The sequence below is a fragment of the Oncorhynchus mykiss genome, chromosome 6, assembly GCF_057628025.1.
Source record: "Oncorhynchus mykiss isolate SJ-2025 chromosome 6, ASM5762802v1, whole genome shotgun sequence".
In the NCBI taxonomy this organism is placed as follows: domain Eukaryota; kingdom Metazoa; phylum Chordata; class Actinopteri; order Salmoniformes; family Salmonidae; genus Oncorhynchus; species Oncorhynchus mykiss.
The window spans coordinates 58,898,504-58,914,852 of NC_143027.1; the positions used below are offsets into that span (position 1 = coordinate 58,898,504).

The 16,349-nt window shown below is 44.7% G+C and overlaps 1 protein-coding gene across 4 annotated transcripts in view; it reads right to left on the minus strand.

Annotated features, from left to right (window-relative positions):
* Positions 1-487: 487 nt before the first annotated feature.
* LOC110526249 (dpy-19 like C-mannosyltransferase 3) overlaps positions 488-16,349 on the minus strand; it is a 39,670-nt gene continuing 23,808 nt past the window's right edge. For all 4 annotated transcript variants that reach the window (XM_021607052.3, XM_021607053.3, XM_090238426.1 and 1 more), the window contains 6 exons: positions 14,553-14,664; positions 14,208-14,264; positions 13,819-13,901; positions 8,011-8,143; positions 6,777-6,935; positions 488-5,936 (listed from right to left, as the gene is read on the minus strand). In XM_021607052.3, coding sequence (XP_021462727.3) covers positions 5,724-5,936; positions 6,777-6,935; positions 8,011-8,143; positions 13,819-13,901; positions 14,208-14,264; positions 14,553-14,664 — 757 coding nt within the window. In that variant the 3' untranslated portion in view covers positions 488-5,723. The remainder of the gene's footprint in view (positions 5,937-6,776; positions 6,936-8,010; positions 8,144-13,818; positions 13,902-14,207; positions 14,265-14,552; positions 14,665-16,349) is intronic.

A 16,349-nucleotide genomic window follows, 5' to 3' on the forward strand; every position in this document is an offset into this window, starting at 1 on the left:
GTCGGCCCGAATTTGGCCCGCGTGTGGTTTTATTTTTGCGGCCCAAGTTATCTGAGCAATTTTTTTTTAGATGTTGTTGAAATTTCATTGTTTGTCATAAAAAAAAGTAAAAACACCAGGAAATCAGCTCCAAATTATTTTAATGAACTATTCCCACACATGATATAGTCTGTGATCGTATACAAATGTAAGCAAGGTTTGAAATATATCTGTTTGGGCTTCTTGTGGTTAATTTGTCATTATGTTCCATACCCCCGACCATCCACTCAAGAAAATTGTTATTATTAATTTATTTTAAATCGGCCCGCGGCAGAATCTAGTTGATGATCCCTGGTTTATGGTATACAGGACAAGAAAAGATAGTGAAAGCCTCAAGCAAGTTCTTGTTTTTGGCCTTGGTATCTCCATCATTGCATTTATTCTCTTGCAATTAATTTTTTGGTGTGAACATCAAAAGAATGGAAAAATGACAGCAGAATACCAAATGTGAAGAGATTTTTTTTTTTTTATACAAAGCAACAGAGGAAACAAAGTCCCTTTCGATAAGAACATGGAACACTGATCAATGGTAAACTGCATTCACAAGGAAGATGAAACAACATAAAACATGATACACCAACTAGTGCAATTTCTCCACAGGCACGTCAAACAGGACCAACCCATTTACTGGGTGAACAGACAGACACAGAACAATAGGAGAGGAAATATCACAAACACCAGAATAGCAGAGGGGCGTCTTCTAGATTAAACACAGTGTTAAGTAATGAAGAAGACTGGCCCACAGACACTTGTCATCATGACTTGGAATGCTTTTCAGATGGTACAAAATCTGATGCGGTCGACAGAATATTGGAAACATTCATGTAAACAATCTGCATTCGATCCCCAAAATGGTGCCTATTTGATATGTAACCTCCCCCCCCCCGTATGATTTTCCTCTGTAAAGTTTCAAGTTTTGACAAAGCTTAAATCATGCAAAATAAAACTATGAAAATGACATGTGTACAATTTAGAATTTCATTTTTCAGCACTGCAAGCAACTGTTAGTTCAATAACACTAGACACATTTTACATCAACACAGAGATTAAATAGACAAATGTTGAAGGCACTTTCATTCTCAAGTTGTTAAATCTTTAAACAACAACATGAAGCAGTCTATATTGCCAATATGCAATAAAATAAACACACAACCATTTACATTATTGAATCATTTGACATAACCCTGTTAAGTCTGAATTGGTTTACATCAGGATTTAGACTACAGTGCCTATCATAAGTATTCACCCCACTTGGATTTCTTCAAATGTTATTGTGTTACAAAGTGGGATCCAAATGGATTTAATTTTTATCTACACAAAATACTGTAATGTCAAAGTGTAATAATATAGATATATATTTTAGATGAATGGAAAATAAAACATGAATTGATCTTGATTAGATAAGTATTCACCCCCTGGGTCAATACATGTTTGAAACACCTTTGGCAGCGATTAGTCTTCTTGGGGTAAGTCTCTAAGAGCATTGCACACCTGGATTGAGCACACCTGGATTGAGCACACCTGGATTTTTGTCCTCTATTCTTTTCTAAATTCATTAAGCTCTGTCAAAGGTGTTGGGGATCACGGCTAGACGGGCCATTTTCAAGTCTTGCCATAGATATTCAAGCAGATTTAAGCCAAAACTAACTTGGCCACTCAAGAACATTTACTATCTTCTTGGTAAACAACTCCAGTGTAGATTTGGCCTTGCGTTGTACAGTCGTGGCCAAAAGTTTTGAGAATGAGACATTCATTTTCACAAAGTCTGCTGCCTCAGTTTGTATGATGGCAATTTGCATATACTCCAGAATGTTATGAAGAGTGATCAGATGAATTGCAATTCATTGCAAAGTCCCTGTTTGCCATGCAAATGAACTGAATCCCCCAAAAACATTTCCACTGCATTTCAGCCCTGCCACAAAAGGAGCAGCTGACATCATGTCAGTGATTCTCTCGTTAACACAGGTGTGAGTGTTGATGAGGACAAGGCTGGAGATTACTCTGCCATGCTGATTGAGTTTGAATAACAGACTGGAAGCTTCAAAAGGAGGGTGGTGCTTGGAATCATTGCTCTTCCTCTGTCAACTGTGGTCACCTGCAAGGAAACACGTGCCGTCATCATTGCCTTGCACAAAAAGGGCTTCACAGGCAAGGATATTGCTGCCAGTAAGATTGCACCTAAATCAACCATTTATCGGATAATCAAGAACTTCAAGGAGAGTGGTTCAATTGTTGTGAAGAAGGCTTCAGGGCGCCCAAGAAAGTCCAGCAAGCGCCAGGACCGTCTCCTAAAGTTGATTCAGCTGCGGGATAGGGGCACCACCAGTACAGAGCTTGCTCAGGAATGGCAGCAGGCAGGTGTGAGTGCATCTGCACGCACAGTGAGGCGAAGACTTTTGGAAGATGGCCTGGTGTCAAGAAGGGCAGCGAAGAAGCCACTTTTCTCCAGGAACAACATCAGGGACAGACCGATATTCTGCAAAAGGTACAGGGATTGGACTGCTGAGGACTGGGGTAAAGTCATTAAAGTCATTTTCTCTGATGAATCCCCTTTCTGATTGTTTGGGGAATCTGGAAAAAAAGTTGTCCGGAGAAGACAAGGTGAGCGCTACCATCCGTCCTGTGTCATGCCAACAGTAAAGCATCCTGAGTGGGGTTGCTTCTCAGCCAAGGTAGTGGGCTCACTCACAATTTTGCCTCAGAACACAGCCATGAATAAAGAATAACACATCCTCCGAGGATGGTGACGAACAATGCTTTTCCAGCATGATGGAGCCCCTTGCCATAAGGCAAAAGTGATAACTAAGTGGCTCGGGGAACAAAACATTGATATTTTGGGTCCATGGCCAGGAAACTCCCCAGACCTTAATTCCATTGAGAAATTGTGGTCAATCCACAAGAGGCGGGTGGACAAATAAAACCCCACAAATTCCAAGCATTGATTATGCAAGAATGGGCTGCCAACAGTCAGGATGTGGCCCAGAAGTTAATTGATAGCATGCCAAGGCGGATTTCAGAGGTCTTGAAAAAGAAGGGTCAACACTGACTCTTTGCATCAACTTCATGGAATTGTCAATAAAAGCCTTTGAGACTTATGAAATGCTTGGAATCATACTTCAGTATTCCATATCACAAGAAATATCACAAAAAATATCTAAAGACACTGAGGCAGCAGACTTGAAAATGTATATTTGTCATTCTCGAAACTTTTGTCCACAACTGTAGGTTATTGTCCTGCTTTTGCATGTGCTTAGCTCCATCCTATTTATTTTTATCCTGAAAAACTCCCCAGTCTCTTCCGATGTCAAGCATACCCATAACATGATGCAAATAAGGATACTGTACAGTTACTCAGTGATGCGTTGTGTTGGATTTGCCTCAAACATAAGGCTTTGCATTTAGGCCAAAAAGTGTATTCCTTTGACATGTTTTTTTGTTGCAGTATTACTATAGTTTTGGAATATTATTATTATTTTTAAAAAATGGGGGGGGGGGGGGGGGGGGTGTCTGTAGAGCAGCTGTAACATTTAAACTATCTACTAACCCTAGCCCTATCCCTTACCCTAAATATAACCCTAACCCTAACCGTAACATAACCCTAACCATAGCATAAACCAAACCGTAACCACAGTTGCTTAACAACAGATAGTATGACCTTGATGGCATATTGACAGTATGACCATCTGTAGAGCATCTACAGATGGGACTATCTGGACTATCCAAATAAAGTGTGACCATATTAAAATACCTATTACATTACAAATGTAGTAATGACAAATGCATTTGAAACTTCACGCACAGTAAAACATTTAGGACTTAATACAACTATTTTATCAATAGGAGTGGGGGAAAAGGTATGTGTGTGTTAATAACGACACCCAAGTAATAAAATACAGACAGCACTTCTAAAAGTCCATTTCACACGAAAGCCTGCTGAATTTGCTGGATAGCTTTTCTTTCAATTTGATTTCGGCACAAATGAAAATGTGGCACTGACTTTCCCATGGATTGATGTTTCAGAATTGTCCCAAAGAAAAGTCTGGTGTTTTGACTAGCCACGTGCTACATACAAACGCAGTTACAAGCCTGCTCGAGTTAGCGGCAGACGGACGAGCAATATCCCCCATCGTAGGTCGGATGGAAGCCTGAGCTGGAATGGGAAAGTAACTGAAGCTGGCTAGCTCTAGAAAACCATACGTAGATCTACTGTAGCTTGCTTTGTAGTACACCCTCTCTGGTCTTTGTAGCTGAATCGGTGCTTGAAATTCAATACTTGACTGAGGGACCTTACGTAGGGGGGGACAAAGGAAGGGGTAGTCATTAAAGATCACGTCAACTACTATTATTTCATACAGAGTGAGTCCATGTAACTTAAGTGATTTGTTAAGCCAAATGTTACTCCTGAACTAATTTAGGCTTGCCTAAACAAAGGGGGGTGAATACTTATGCAACAACTATATTTGAGTTATTTAATTTTTATTAAAATCGGTATAAAAAAAAGTAAATCAATGACAGAAAATGACAAATCTATTTCAATCCCATGTTGTAATGCACCAACATGTGAAAAAAAGTACATGTTAGCCATAGACCAGTGACCATGAATATGTTAACCATTCACCTAATTCAACATTGACCAGTGGTCATGGTTTACCCACAATGCAGTCCTTCTACAGAATACTGTATGATTCTGGGGTGTTGAGTTGAGGGAATACACACAGTTAATAAACATTTTCTCATTTAATTTCCATTAAAATACTCTTGCTTCAAATGACCAATGCATCTAAACTGAATTATTAATAAATTTGAAAATGAACTATGTCAATGCTCAACATTACATTAGTATGCACTTATTAGGAAAACATAATGGAATGACTTCTCCCTCGTAAAAAAAAATGGTCAGCCAACTAAATTAAACATCCAATTTCAATGCAACGGAATGAACAAGCAAATCCTCTTCACAGTGGTATGACTGTTATGCATTACAATGAGAATGGCACTTCCCCTTGATGCCCCGCAACTGACAACGTATGCAGAACCTTGCGTTTGAGTGAGAGAGTATCGAAAGAGGAGTCCTCATTAACAAGTGGAGACGAGACATGGCACGGTTTTTAAAATACAAATGAAGGAAAATGGCACAGGGTGCAGCTGTGCAGTCAGGCTGCAGACCCGGCCACCAAAGAGACCAGACTGGCCTTCGCAATAATTACCCACGCTGCTCTAGCTTTCAATCAGCCCCCTCTCAAAGGTCCCTCTCCTCTTTCTTCTCTGCTCTGCCTTTAGTCTGGGTGAAAGCGAGAGGGAGCCGTGAATGTTGTTGTGATGCGCCGTCATCCCTCCTCTCCTGTTTACACATGAGCTTCCCGACACAAAGCCCTGGTTTGATATGCATGTGCTCATCTGCTCGCCCGCCGCAATCAGACGCTGCTCAAATCAGCGCCGTGTCAGCCGGACGTGATTACCTGCCTCGGGCTGCCGTGGCGCACGGAGGGATGGAAGGAGGGAGGGCGGCGGGTGGGAGAGTGCAGCCATGGTTCCAGATGAAGTCGGGTAGACCAGAGAGCAGGGAGCGGAGAGCAGTCATTAGGTTATCGACTTGGCAGGGAGCAGGAGGCTGAGTCGGAGACTGGGCGGCGGGCTGGATATGGGTGGGTGGGGCGTTGTTTATGGGGTAACCCAGGGTCTTATTACTGGGTTTTATCCTCCATGGCCACCGGCTCTCTGTCTGCCTTGGCTCTCTTCTTGCCCTTCTTCAGCTTGTAGACGTGGAAGGTCTTGTTTTGGAACACGCGGGAGAAGAGGGCTGTGTAGGCAGGGCCGCCTGTCTTGACGGACTCACAGAAGCGAGGATGGGGGGCGTGAACCAAGTCTGGGTCGTTGTCCCCGGGGCCATCCATGATCTAATCCAAAAAACACAGACGCATTCAACTGTTCAGACATCATGTATTGTCACAAGTAAATAGTACCCTTGAGTTAGATTTGTACTTGAAGGTAAGATGGGGATAACAAACCACAAGGATCCAGGGTATTCAATAATTAAAAAAAAAAAAGCATTTTAAATCGGTTTTTTGTTATTCTCTCAATAAAGATTTGTAAGAGTTGAGCCAATCTCTACGTGATGTTGACGTGGGGATCACATGCAGTGAAACATTACTAACCCCACACACACCACTCGGGAAGGATGAGACTATGCAAGGCAAGCATGCCTCCAGAAATCCAAACAACCAGTGACTCGTTTATTCCTGGCATCAAAAGCGGGAGGAGAGAAAATGCATCTTTCAACCAGCGGTGAGACACAGATCAGAGGAGGATGAATCTCCAGACCCGAACGCTGCCTGTAATTGAGCCCATTCAAAGCAATCATACTTTGAAGTGTCTATGAGTGACAGAGGCTGACAGACAACATGTGATTTATAGGGAGCACATGCAAACACACACATGCAATGCACACGCGCACACACCCAAACAACCCTCCCCATCCCAATCTCACAAACACCCAAAGAATCTATCCGTCATTCCCTTTCTCTCATACTGAAGCAGTCCAATCAATATTCCTCCTATTGACTCTCTCCAAAAAATGTTTTTATTTTAACCAAACAATCTGCCTCCTGTTTAAACAAACATGTACACATCAAAACACTCACGCGTGTACATACAGCCGCGGGCAGTCATACATTTGTGAACGAGCGGGCATCGCAGAACCCCAACCCCTGCCATTACAGAACAGAAACGACACCTACGTGACCGTTGGCCAGGTCCAGCAGGTCTCGGAGCCTGCAGCCCCGGCCATGCCTCCTCTCGTAGCAGACGCTGTCCTCCATCACCACAAAATCAGCCCCTGCCGCGCGCAGGATCCTGTGGACCTCCTCCGGGGATTGCCGGGCGTAGATCTGATACACCTGAAACGACCAGGAGGAGAGAAAACACAGCCAGGGGATAACACACACACACACACACACACACACACACACACACACAAACACACAGACAGGCATGACTTATTGATAGAGGGCTATGAGAGACTTTGCGATGAGTGTTAACAGCGGGCCGTGCTGGTGCTGGGGGCTGACGCCTCTGTGGCGCTGACTGGCAGATAGACACGCAGCAGGGTGGTGTGGAGGGAACATTCTGCTCACATCCCCCAGGCAGAGCCAGAGCCCCCCAACCTGAGGAGTCCCCCAACCTGAGGAGCCCCTCTCCCTCTCCCTCCCACAGCTACAGAGCTTCATTAGTCAGAACTCTGCCTGAAAGAGCTCCGTGAGCCCCACACCACCGCACGGCACAGCACCACACGCTGTAGAGCGCCACCCGGAGAGTGGCAGAACGCTCTGTACCCAACCATCCAGCAGCCCTGCACCGTCTCCTCTCTGCCTGTCTGGCCGCCTCCCCCTCACCTAGACCCACGTGCTGCGCTGTCTAACGAGCTTTAGAGACGGTTCACACCACCACGATTAATCTCTGCATCTGACAAACGCTACTTGCCATCCCTGGGTGAGATGAAAACACGGCGTCGTCTGGCTGATAAAGTCACGCGCTTCTGTAAAACTGAGGGGAAAGCCAGACAGGAAATATAAAAAGTGACTGACAGCACACTCTCATGTTGAGGCTTATGTGACTCCATTCCCCCGGCCGCGGTTGACGGTCCCCTCCATGCTAATATCACAGCACAGGTACACAGAAGTGGTGTCCTCCCCTTGATAGGATCACCACCCAGGTGAGGTCATGCCTTCTGAATTCCATTCCATTTCTGGAGATGACTGGAACACGGCCCTTTCTTTTCCAAGTGGACAGTTTAATTCCCTGGTTGGCCTGAATTTAAAATGGAATTGACCGCCAACCCTGGTCAACACATATTTACAGGTGTCCTCCATATTTACTCTCCCTCTCAGGTCAGGCCTTGTGTTAAAATTTTAAATAAAAAAAATTAACAAATTAAGTATAGAAGTAGGATAAGGATAAAAGGATTGGTTTTACCTGTCTGGTCCTCTCTCTCAGGGCTTGGTCTTCATAGTGTGGGTGGTTAGTCAGGACTCTCCCTGTGCACAGTTTGATCCCAGCCAGCAACTGCATGCTCCCAGCAAACACTGCCTTCTTGGGGGTCTTTGAGCTGGAAGACAGAGGTAGAAGTAGTGTTTTACTTGGGAGACCAGCATTGATACTGCTGTATGCCACACAGAGGTAGAAGAAGTGTTTTTCTTGGGAGACCGGCGTTGATACTGCTGTATGCCACACAGAGGTAGAAGAAGTGTTTTTCTTGGGAGACCGGCGTTGATACTGCTGTATGCCACACAGAGGTAGAAGACGTGTTTTTCTTGGGAGACCGGTGTTGATACTGCTGTATGCCACACAGAGGTAGAAGAAGTGTTTTTCTTGGGAGACCGGCGTTGATACTGCTGTATGCCACACAGAGGTAGAAGAAGTGTTTTTCTTGGGAGACCGGCGTTGATACTGCTGTATGCCACACAGAGGTAGAAGAAGTGTTTTTCTTGGGAGACCGGTGTTGATACTGCTGTATGCCACACAGAGGTAGAAGACGTGAACACGCTGTAGAGCCCGGTGTATTTGTGTATTTAACAAGGCGGCGTTCATTTTTGTTGGCTCCCTCGTGACTCAGCAGCGGGCGAGTTACCACACGGACATCTGTACTTGCACACTGCAGGTGTCCCTTACTCAACGCCATCAGGTTGTTTTAACGATAACCTTCGCAGACATATTAAGACTTTCACTTTATCTTAAGAACAAATACTGGAACAACTTCAAGGAGAGATTGAAAGGCTAGCGAAAGGGCAGCCTGCTAAGGCTGCTGGGAACATAAAATAGTTATCAGGAAAAAATAAACCATGTTTATCTTTCTTTCGCCAAGGAATCTTTCTCAAGGTGTTCTAGAGGAGGTGGTGGGTGAGGACTCACAGGAAGGACAAAGCCCGGTGTGGAATTTGTTATATGAGTACAGCCTAGAGAGGCTGACTCTTAAGTAGAGCCTTGTTACTGCCGCAGCCCAACCTTGGGCCTGCTCGGTCTCATAACACTGATCTCCGCTCATCGACACAGTGACTCATCCTACACCGGTACATGCCTGAGACTCCCTCTGACCAGCTACACAACTCAGGGGGCGTCTAATTTTTTTTTTTATCACGAGCCACAACACAGAAGACGGAACAATCATTATGTTTACAGTCTGGTCTGTATACACTCTCCCTCAACATGGGCAAGTCTGATTGCACGGATACACTCGTGTGGGGAGAGAGTGCGTTTCCACTCATAGCAACCATTTCCAGTAATAAATATGTTAGTGGTAATTGTTGGTAATAACTGAGATATCAGGTAATTTCAGGCAGAAATAAGCAGCACAGTGTGCGAATAGTTGGTTGAGAACCACCTGTGGAGCTGTTGTTCAGGTATTTCACAAATCAATTAGGCAGTCGAAAACAGCACAAAAGAGCATAAGAAAAGGGTAGTTTGCTCAAACACACACACACGTAGAATTAAATGATTTCAGTTTAATTTACTATTCCCTGGTGGAGGAGTCATTGTGTTATCTATATTAGAAAAGGAAATCAAATCGCTCACTAACTCTGTAAGAGATCACAGCAGAGCCTCTTTCACAGCAGCTATTAGCTCCTCCATTCCTCCCCCAAACCTCATGTTGATTTGCCATTAAAATCCACATCACAGAAAAGGGGGGATAGGTTGGGACCGCTAGCTCCCTCTGGACTCTGGGGGGAGAGATAGGACGCCCCCGCTAGGAACATTAGCAGCTTGTGGGGCTAATCGCCAACCACCCTGGGCTGTATGTGATGGGGTGATGGGGCTGACCTCTGACCTGCTCTTCCGGGTCACTTCCTTCCTCTCTGTGGGAGTTTGTGTTTAATTACTGCATATTCAAGTGAGATTCCTCATACCTCAGCTGATTTCTATTTCATTTCAGATTTATATTCTGCTATCTAAACGCCCGCCGCCCCGGTGACATTATAAAAATGTATTAATGCTGTTAATAGCTGGAGAAGACGGACACGGGTGGTGATTAAGTGTGAAATTGGTATGCATGAATGTGCCTGTGTGTTAGTTATGCTACATGCAGAGGTGGGACTATGTCATGCAGTAAATTAACACCATTGTACACCTGTTGATGCAGACTTTAAAGTGGTAGTGCTGCCGGCAGAGAGAGAGAAAGAGAGCAGATGGGTGGAAAGTTTCAGTGCCTACGAATCAGAGAGTAAAGGAGGACAGCCTACTAAAATGTCTACACAGCACGAGTCCAAGAGAGGCAGGTAGGGGAGGGAGGGGGATGCTAACAGCTCTGAGATGCTAACGGCTGAGATTTGTAGGGAGCTCAGGTACGGCACAGACGGAGATCGAAACAGAGATGGGCCTGTCACGTCCATCCTAAGATCCTACAGCTCTGCTCATCCTATCTGACTGGCCGATCTGCTCTGCTCCCAGCTAGAAGAGACGGACCGCCACAGATAATCGGCTGTTACACCAACAAGCCACTATAGTGGCCAATTCAACCGCCACAGAGTCCAGAGACTGAGCGGAGGGTGATGATGATTGATTGACTGACTGAACGGTTGAGAGAGGGAGGGTTGGCAAAAATGTTATTATAATGCAATTTCACGGTGGGCGAAGTCACAAGCTTTCCATTGATATTATCCTGAGGGGGGGGGGGGGGGGGGGGGGGATAACTGTGGTTCATACGAGGACAGACAAGAGTTTTACTTACAGCTACTGAGATCCTCTGGAGACTATGTATAATAAGGGGAAAACTTCAAATTTCGACAAATTATAAGGAAGAGAAAAAAAAATCAAGCTGACAGAACGACAATTAGCAAGGAGTGAAAGTGGAGGATATGAGCGTATCAAAAACATGAAGAAATACACAGTTTACAGCGCGAAAACGTCCTCATTGTTCCAGTCGTGAACAGCCGCTCTTACAGCGACAGAAGTTTCCCTGGGAAAACAAAAGCTTCATTTGTCTTCATTATTCAAAAACAAGGCAACAATTCTGAAATAACTCAGCTTTCCAGAATCAAAAGGATGGCGTGACAACATTAACCACCAAACAAAAGAGGGGAAATTAATTGCATAGCAGCCAACGCTTAAATGATAAGGGTGTCTGTGATGACGGTGCCTCACAATGCGGTCAAAAGACAGAAATGACAAGACACCAGCATAACTTAAAAAGGGCACCATCACGAGTGGAGCCGGCACAGTCAAGAGAGAAATTATCAAGCATTTTCATACACAATGGCGAGCTACCACTGACTTCTGAATGTGCAGTTAGCAGGAGGAAGCTGGAGGGGACTGACAGACTTACAGACTCCGCTTTAACTGAAAAAGAAACAGTCAGCAAACAAGTCGTCTTCTTCTCTCCTTAACATCTCTGTTGCACTGTTTAAATCTCCCGAATTCTTCAGAGTTACTACAATGTAACTATTTTAAAATAGTTGCCCATGGATAGAAGGTATGTTCGAGTACGTTCCCCGGCAAGATTACCGCAACAAATCAATGAGTACTTCATGTCAACACTGTGAATGAGACAGAAATATATGTTCCTATGTTTTTTTGTTCACATTCGCTCTGAATTTGTGATAATGTACAAACAAGAGCAGCTTTGCTATGCCCGAGTCTCATGAAACACGATCCCCGCTTAACTCTTTCATCTTAAATGTAATTAGCGCATGGCAAGAGGCTTAATGCGCCAGCACCAGCGAAGGTAACGCTACACGCTAATCCGCCGAGCAAATTGGATTTTCTCTGGAGGAAGAGAACCTGTGTCATTTCACAGAGTGAGTCTTTTTAAGGTCGGTCCTCCCCAGTCAGTCTCTCTCAGAGCCAAGGAGCCACGCCAAATTCAACATCCATCTCCGATCACATCAGGACTGATTGGCTTGATAAAACCCTTCCACAGGGGCCTGGGCCACTGGCTGAACCACTGCCAACAGCTGGGTCCTCGCCAGACCTCCATGTCTTATTCATGCGCCACAAGCTCACCAAATCTACATTTCACATAAACACATGCAGTCACAGGCAACGATGGTGGAATTTGATCTGTGGAACAAAGCTAACCTGATTTGCGTTTGTTTGGCATCCACGCACGTGTGCATCTGCAGTTGAAGTCGGAAGTTTACATACACCTTAGCCAAATACATTTAAACTCAGTTTTTCACAATTCCTGACATTTAATCATAGTAAAAATTCCCTGTCTTAGGTCAGTTAGGATCATCACTTTATTTTAAGAATGTGAAATGTCAGAATAATAGTAGAGAGAATGATTTATTTCAGCTTTTATTTCTTTCATCACATTCCCAGTGGGTCAGAAGTTTACATACACTCAATTAGTATTTGGTAGCATTGCCTTTAAATTGTTTAACTTCGTTCAAACGTCTCGGGTAGCCATCCATAAGCTTCCCACAATAAGTTGGGTGAATTTTGGCCCATTCCTCCTGACAGAGCTGGTGTAAGTGAGTCAGGTTTGTAGGCCTTCTTGCTCGCACACGCTTTTTCAGTTCTGTCCACAAATTGTTTATAGGATTGAGGTCAGGGCTCTGTGATGGCCACTAATACCTGGACTTTGTTGTCCTTAAGCCATTTTGCCACAACTTTGGAAGTATGCTTGGGGTCAATGTCCATTTGGAAGACCCATTTGCAACCAAGCTTTAACTTCCTGACTGATGTCTTGAGATGTTGCTTCAATATATCCACATAGTTTCCTGCCTCATGATGCCACCTATTTTGTGAAGTGCACCAGTCCCTCCTGCAGCAAAGCACCCCCACAACATGATGCTGCCACCCCCGTGCTTTATGGTTGGGATGGTGTTCTTCGGCTTGCAAGGCTCCCACCTTTTCCTCCAAACATAACGAGGGTCATTATGGCCAAAAAGTTATATTTTTGTTTCATCAGACCAGAGGACATTTCTCCAAAAAGTACGATATTTGTCCCCATGTGCAGTTGCAAACCGTAATCTGGCTTTTACGGTGGTTTTGGAGCAGTGGCTTCTTCCTTGCTGAGAGGCCTTTCAGGTTATGTCAATATGGGACTCGTTTTACTGTGGATATAGATACTTTTGTACCTGTTTTCTCCAGCATCTTCACAAGGTCCTTTGCTGTTGTTCTGGGATTGATTTACACTTTTCGCACCAGTACGTTCATCTCCAGGAGACAGAACGCGTCTCCTTACTGAGCGGTATGACGGCTGCATGGTCCAATGGTGTTTATACTTGCGTACTAATGTTTGCACAGATGAGCGTGGTACCTTCAGGCGTTAGGAAATTGCTCCCAAGGATGAACCAGACTTGTGGAGGTCTACAATTTTTTTCTGAGGTCTTGCCTGATTTCTTTTGATTTTCCCATGATTTTAAGCAAAGAGGCACTGAGTTTGAAGGTAAGCCTTGAAATACATCCACAGGTAAACCTCCACCTGACTCAAATGATGTCAATTAGCCTATCAGAAGCCTCTAAAGCCATGACATAATTTTCTGGAATTTTCCAAGCTGTTTAAAGGCACAGTCAACTTAGTGCATGTAAACGTCTGACCCACTGGAATTGTGATACAGTGAATTATAAGTGAAATAATCTGTCTGTAAACAATTGTTGGAAAAATTACTTGTGTCATGCACAAAGTAGATGTCTTAACCAACTTGCCAAAACTATAGTTTGTTAAAAAGAAATTTGTGGAGTGGTTGAAAAACGAGTGTTAATGACTCCAAACCTAAGTGTATGTAAACTTCTGACTTCAACTGTATGTGCGCAGATTAAAGCAGAAATACATCGGATTTTTACCTAATCCAGGTCATCAGCTCAACGGTGTCAGGGTCGTAGAATTCTCTCAGTTCTGATACTTCCGTCATCAGTTTGGGCCAGAACTACAGAGGAACAGCATGAAGGAAAAATACCTTTAAATAACCAAACTCCACAGAAACACATCCGCTCACAATAATCACTTTCATATAACTCACACATCCATTCACACATCCCAGTGACTGCCAATTCATCTGTACTGTTGATAGAGTGAGGAGAGGAGGAGAGAGCCAAAGTCCTTAACACACTAGTCACCAGCCGGTAGCCGCTTCCATTTTTAACTCCATATCAGTTCACATTTACTGCAATCTCTGTGGGTGAGAAAATATTGTACTGCAAATTGTGATGAAATAGCGAGGCAAATGTCTCACCTTGTAACATAGAAATCCCAGAATGGCAAGTGGAACCGTGTACCTGATCAGCCTCAGCTGCAAAATGAGAGAAAAGAAAATAACCAGGGTGAACATTACAATCTGTTGTGACATTTTGTTTCTCTATACAGACATCTTGGTGTAAATCGGTTGTTACCATATTGCCACCTACTGGATAAGGTTGTAACTGTTCAGCACTGTACAAGCAAGCTACCATTTCAATGTGTTCCTATTGCCTCAGTGTAGGGCTGGGCCATCTCATGGTGGAATGCAGAACCTGCTAACAGGTACTGTGCTCACTCTTCTGTTAAAAGAAACCTTTGGGATCTGAGCTGTTGCCTTTACCTTTGTTTTAGTGTTACAGTGGATCGTGTTTAGGCAGAGGGACCACAGCTCCTTGCCACACACACCATAGGCAGCAAAGGCACACATATGGCCAGTCCACAGATATTTCATTCTGGAGAGAGGAGAACAACAGTGTATTAAAAAGATCAGAACAACCTTATTTCAACTTTGCACAACGTACTTGGCGCTATGAGGAAAATTATCAGCAGCGTTCTCCTTATATTATGAGGCAGAAAAATAAACATCACAAACTGGAAATGGCGTGATGATCAAAACGTTTGGCAAGATAAGGAGGGAGAGGGTTTAGAGAGAGAGAGGGTTTAGAGATCGAGGGTTTGGAGAGAGAGAGAGAGGGTTTGGAGAGAGAGGGTTTAGAGAGCGAGGGTTTGGAGAGAGAGGGTTTGGAGAGAGAGGGTTTGGAGAGAGAGGGTTTGGAGAGAGAGGGTTTGGAGTGAGAGGGTTTGGAGTGAGAGGGTTTAGAGAGAGGTTTTAGAGAGAGGGTTTGGAGAGAGAGGGTTTGGAGAGAGAGAGAGAGGGTTTGGAGAGAGAGAGAGAGGGTTTGGAGAGAGAGGGTTTGGAGAGAGAGAGGGTTTGGAAAGAGAGAGGGTTTGGAAAGAGAGAGGGTTTGGAAAGAGAGAGGGTTTGGAAAGAGAGAGGGTTTGGAAAGAGAGAGGGTTTGGAAAGAGAGAGGGTTTGGAAAGAGAGAGGGTTTGGAAAGAGAGAGGGTTTGGAAAGAGAGAGGGTTTGGAAAGAGAGAGGGTTTGGAGAGAGAGGGTTTGGAGAGAGAGGGTTTGGAGAGAGAGGGTTTGGAGAGAGAGGGTTTGGAGAGAGAGGGTTTGGAGAGAGAGGGTTTGGAGAGAGAGGGTTTGGAGAGAGAGAGGGTTTGGAGAGAGAGAGGGTTTGGAGAGAGAGAGGGTTTGGAGAGAGAGAGGGTTTGGAGAGAGAGAGGGTTTGGAGAGAGAGAGGGTTTGGAGAGAGAGAGGGTTTGGAGAGAGAGAGGGTTTGGAGAGAGAGAGGGTTTGGAGAGAGAGGATTTAGAGAGAGAGGGTTTGGAGAGAGAGAGGGTTTGGAGAGAGAGGGTTTGGAGAGAGAGAGGGTTTGGAGAGAGAGAGCGTTTGGAGAGAGAGGGTTTAGAGAGAGGGTTTGGAGAGAGAGGGTTTAGAGACAGATAGGGTTTGGAAAGAGAGAGAGAGGGTTTGGAGAGAGAGGGTTTAGAGAGAGAGGGTTTGGAGAGAGAGGGTTTAGAGAGAGAGAGGGTTTGGAGAGAGAGAGGGTTTAGAGAGAGAGGGTTTGGAGAGAGAGGGTTTGGAGAGAGATGGTTTAGAGAGAGAGCGAGGGTTTGGAAAGAGAGAGAGAGGGTTTGGAAAGAGAGAGAGAGGGTTTGGAAAGAGAGAGAGAGGGTTTGGAAAGAGAGAGAGAGGGTTTGGAGAGAGAGAGGGTTTGGAGAGAGAGAGGGTTTGGAGAGAGAGAGGGTTTGGAGAGAGAGAGAGAGGGTTTGGAGAGAGAGAGAGAGAGGGTTTGGAGAGAGAGAGAGAGAGGGTTTGGAGAGAGAGAGAGGGTTTGGAGAGAGAGAGGGTTTGGAGAGAGAGAGGGTTTGGAGAGAGAGAGGGTTTGGAGAGAGAGAGGGTTTGGAGAGAGAGAGAGAGGGTTTGGAGAGAGAGAGAGAGAGGGTTTGGAGAGAGAGAGAGAGAGGGTTTGGAGAGAGAGAGAGGGTTTGGAGAGAGAGAGAGGGTTTGGAGAGAGAGATAGACAGAGGGTTTGGAGAGAGAGATAGAGAGAGGGTTTGGAGAGAGAGAG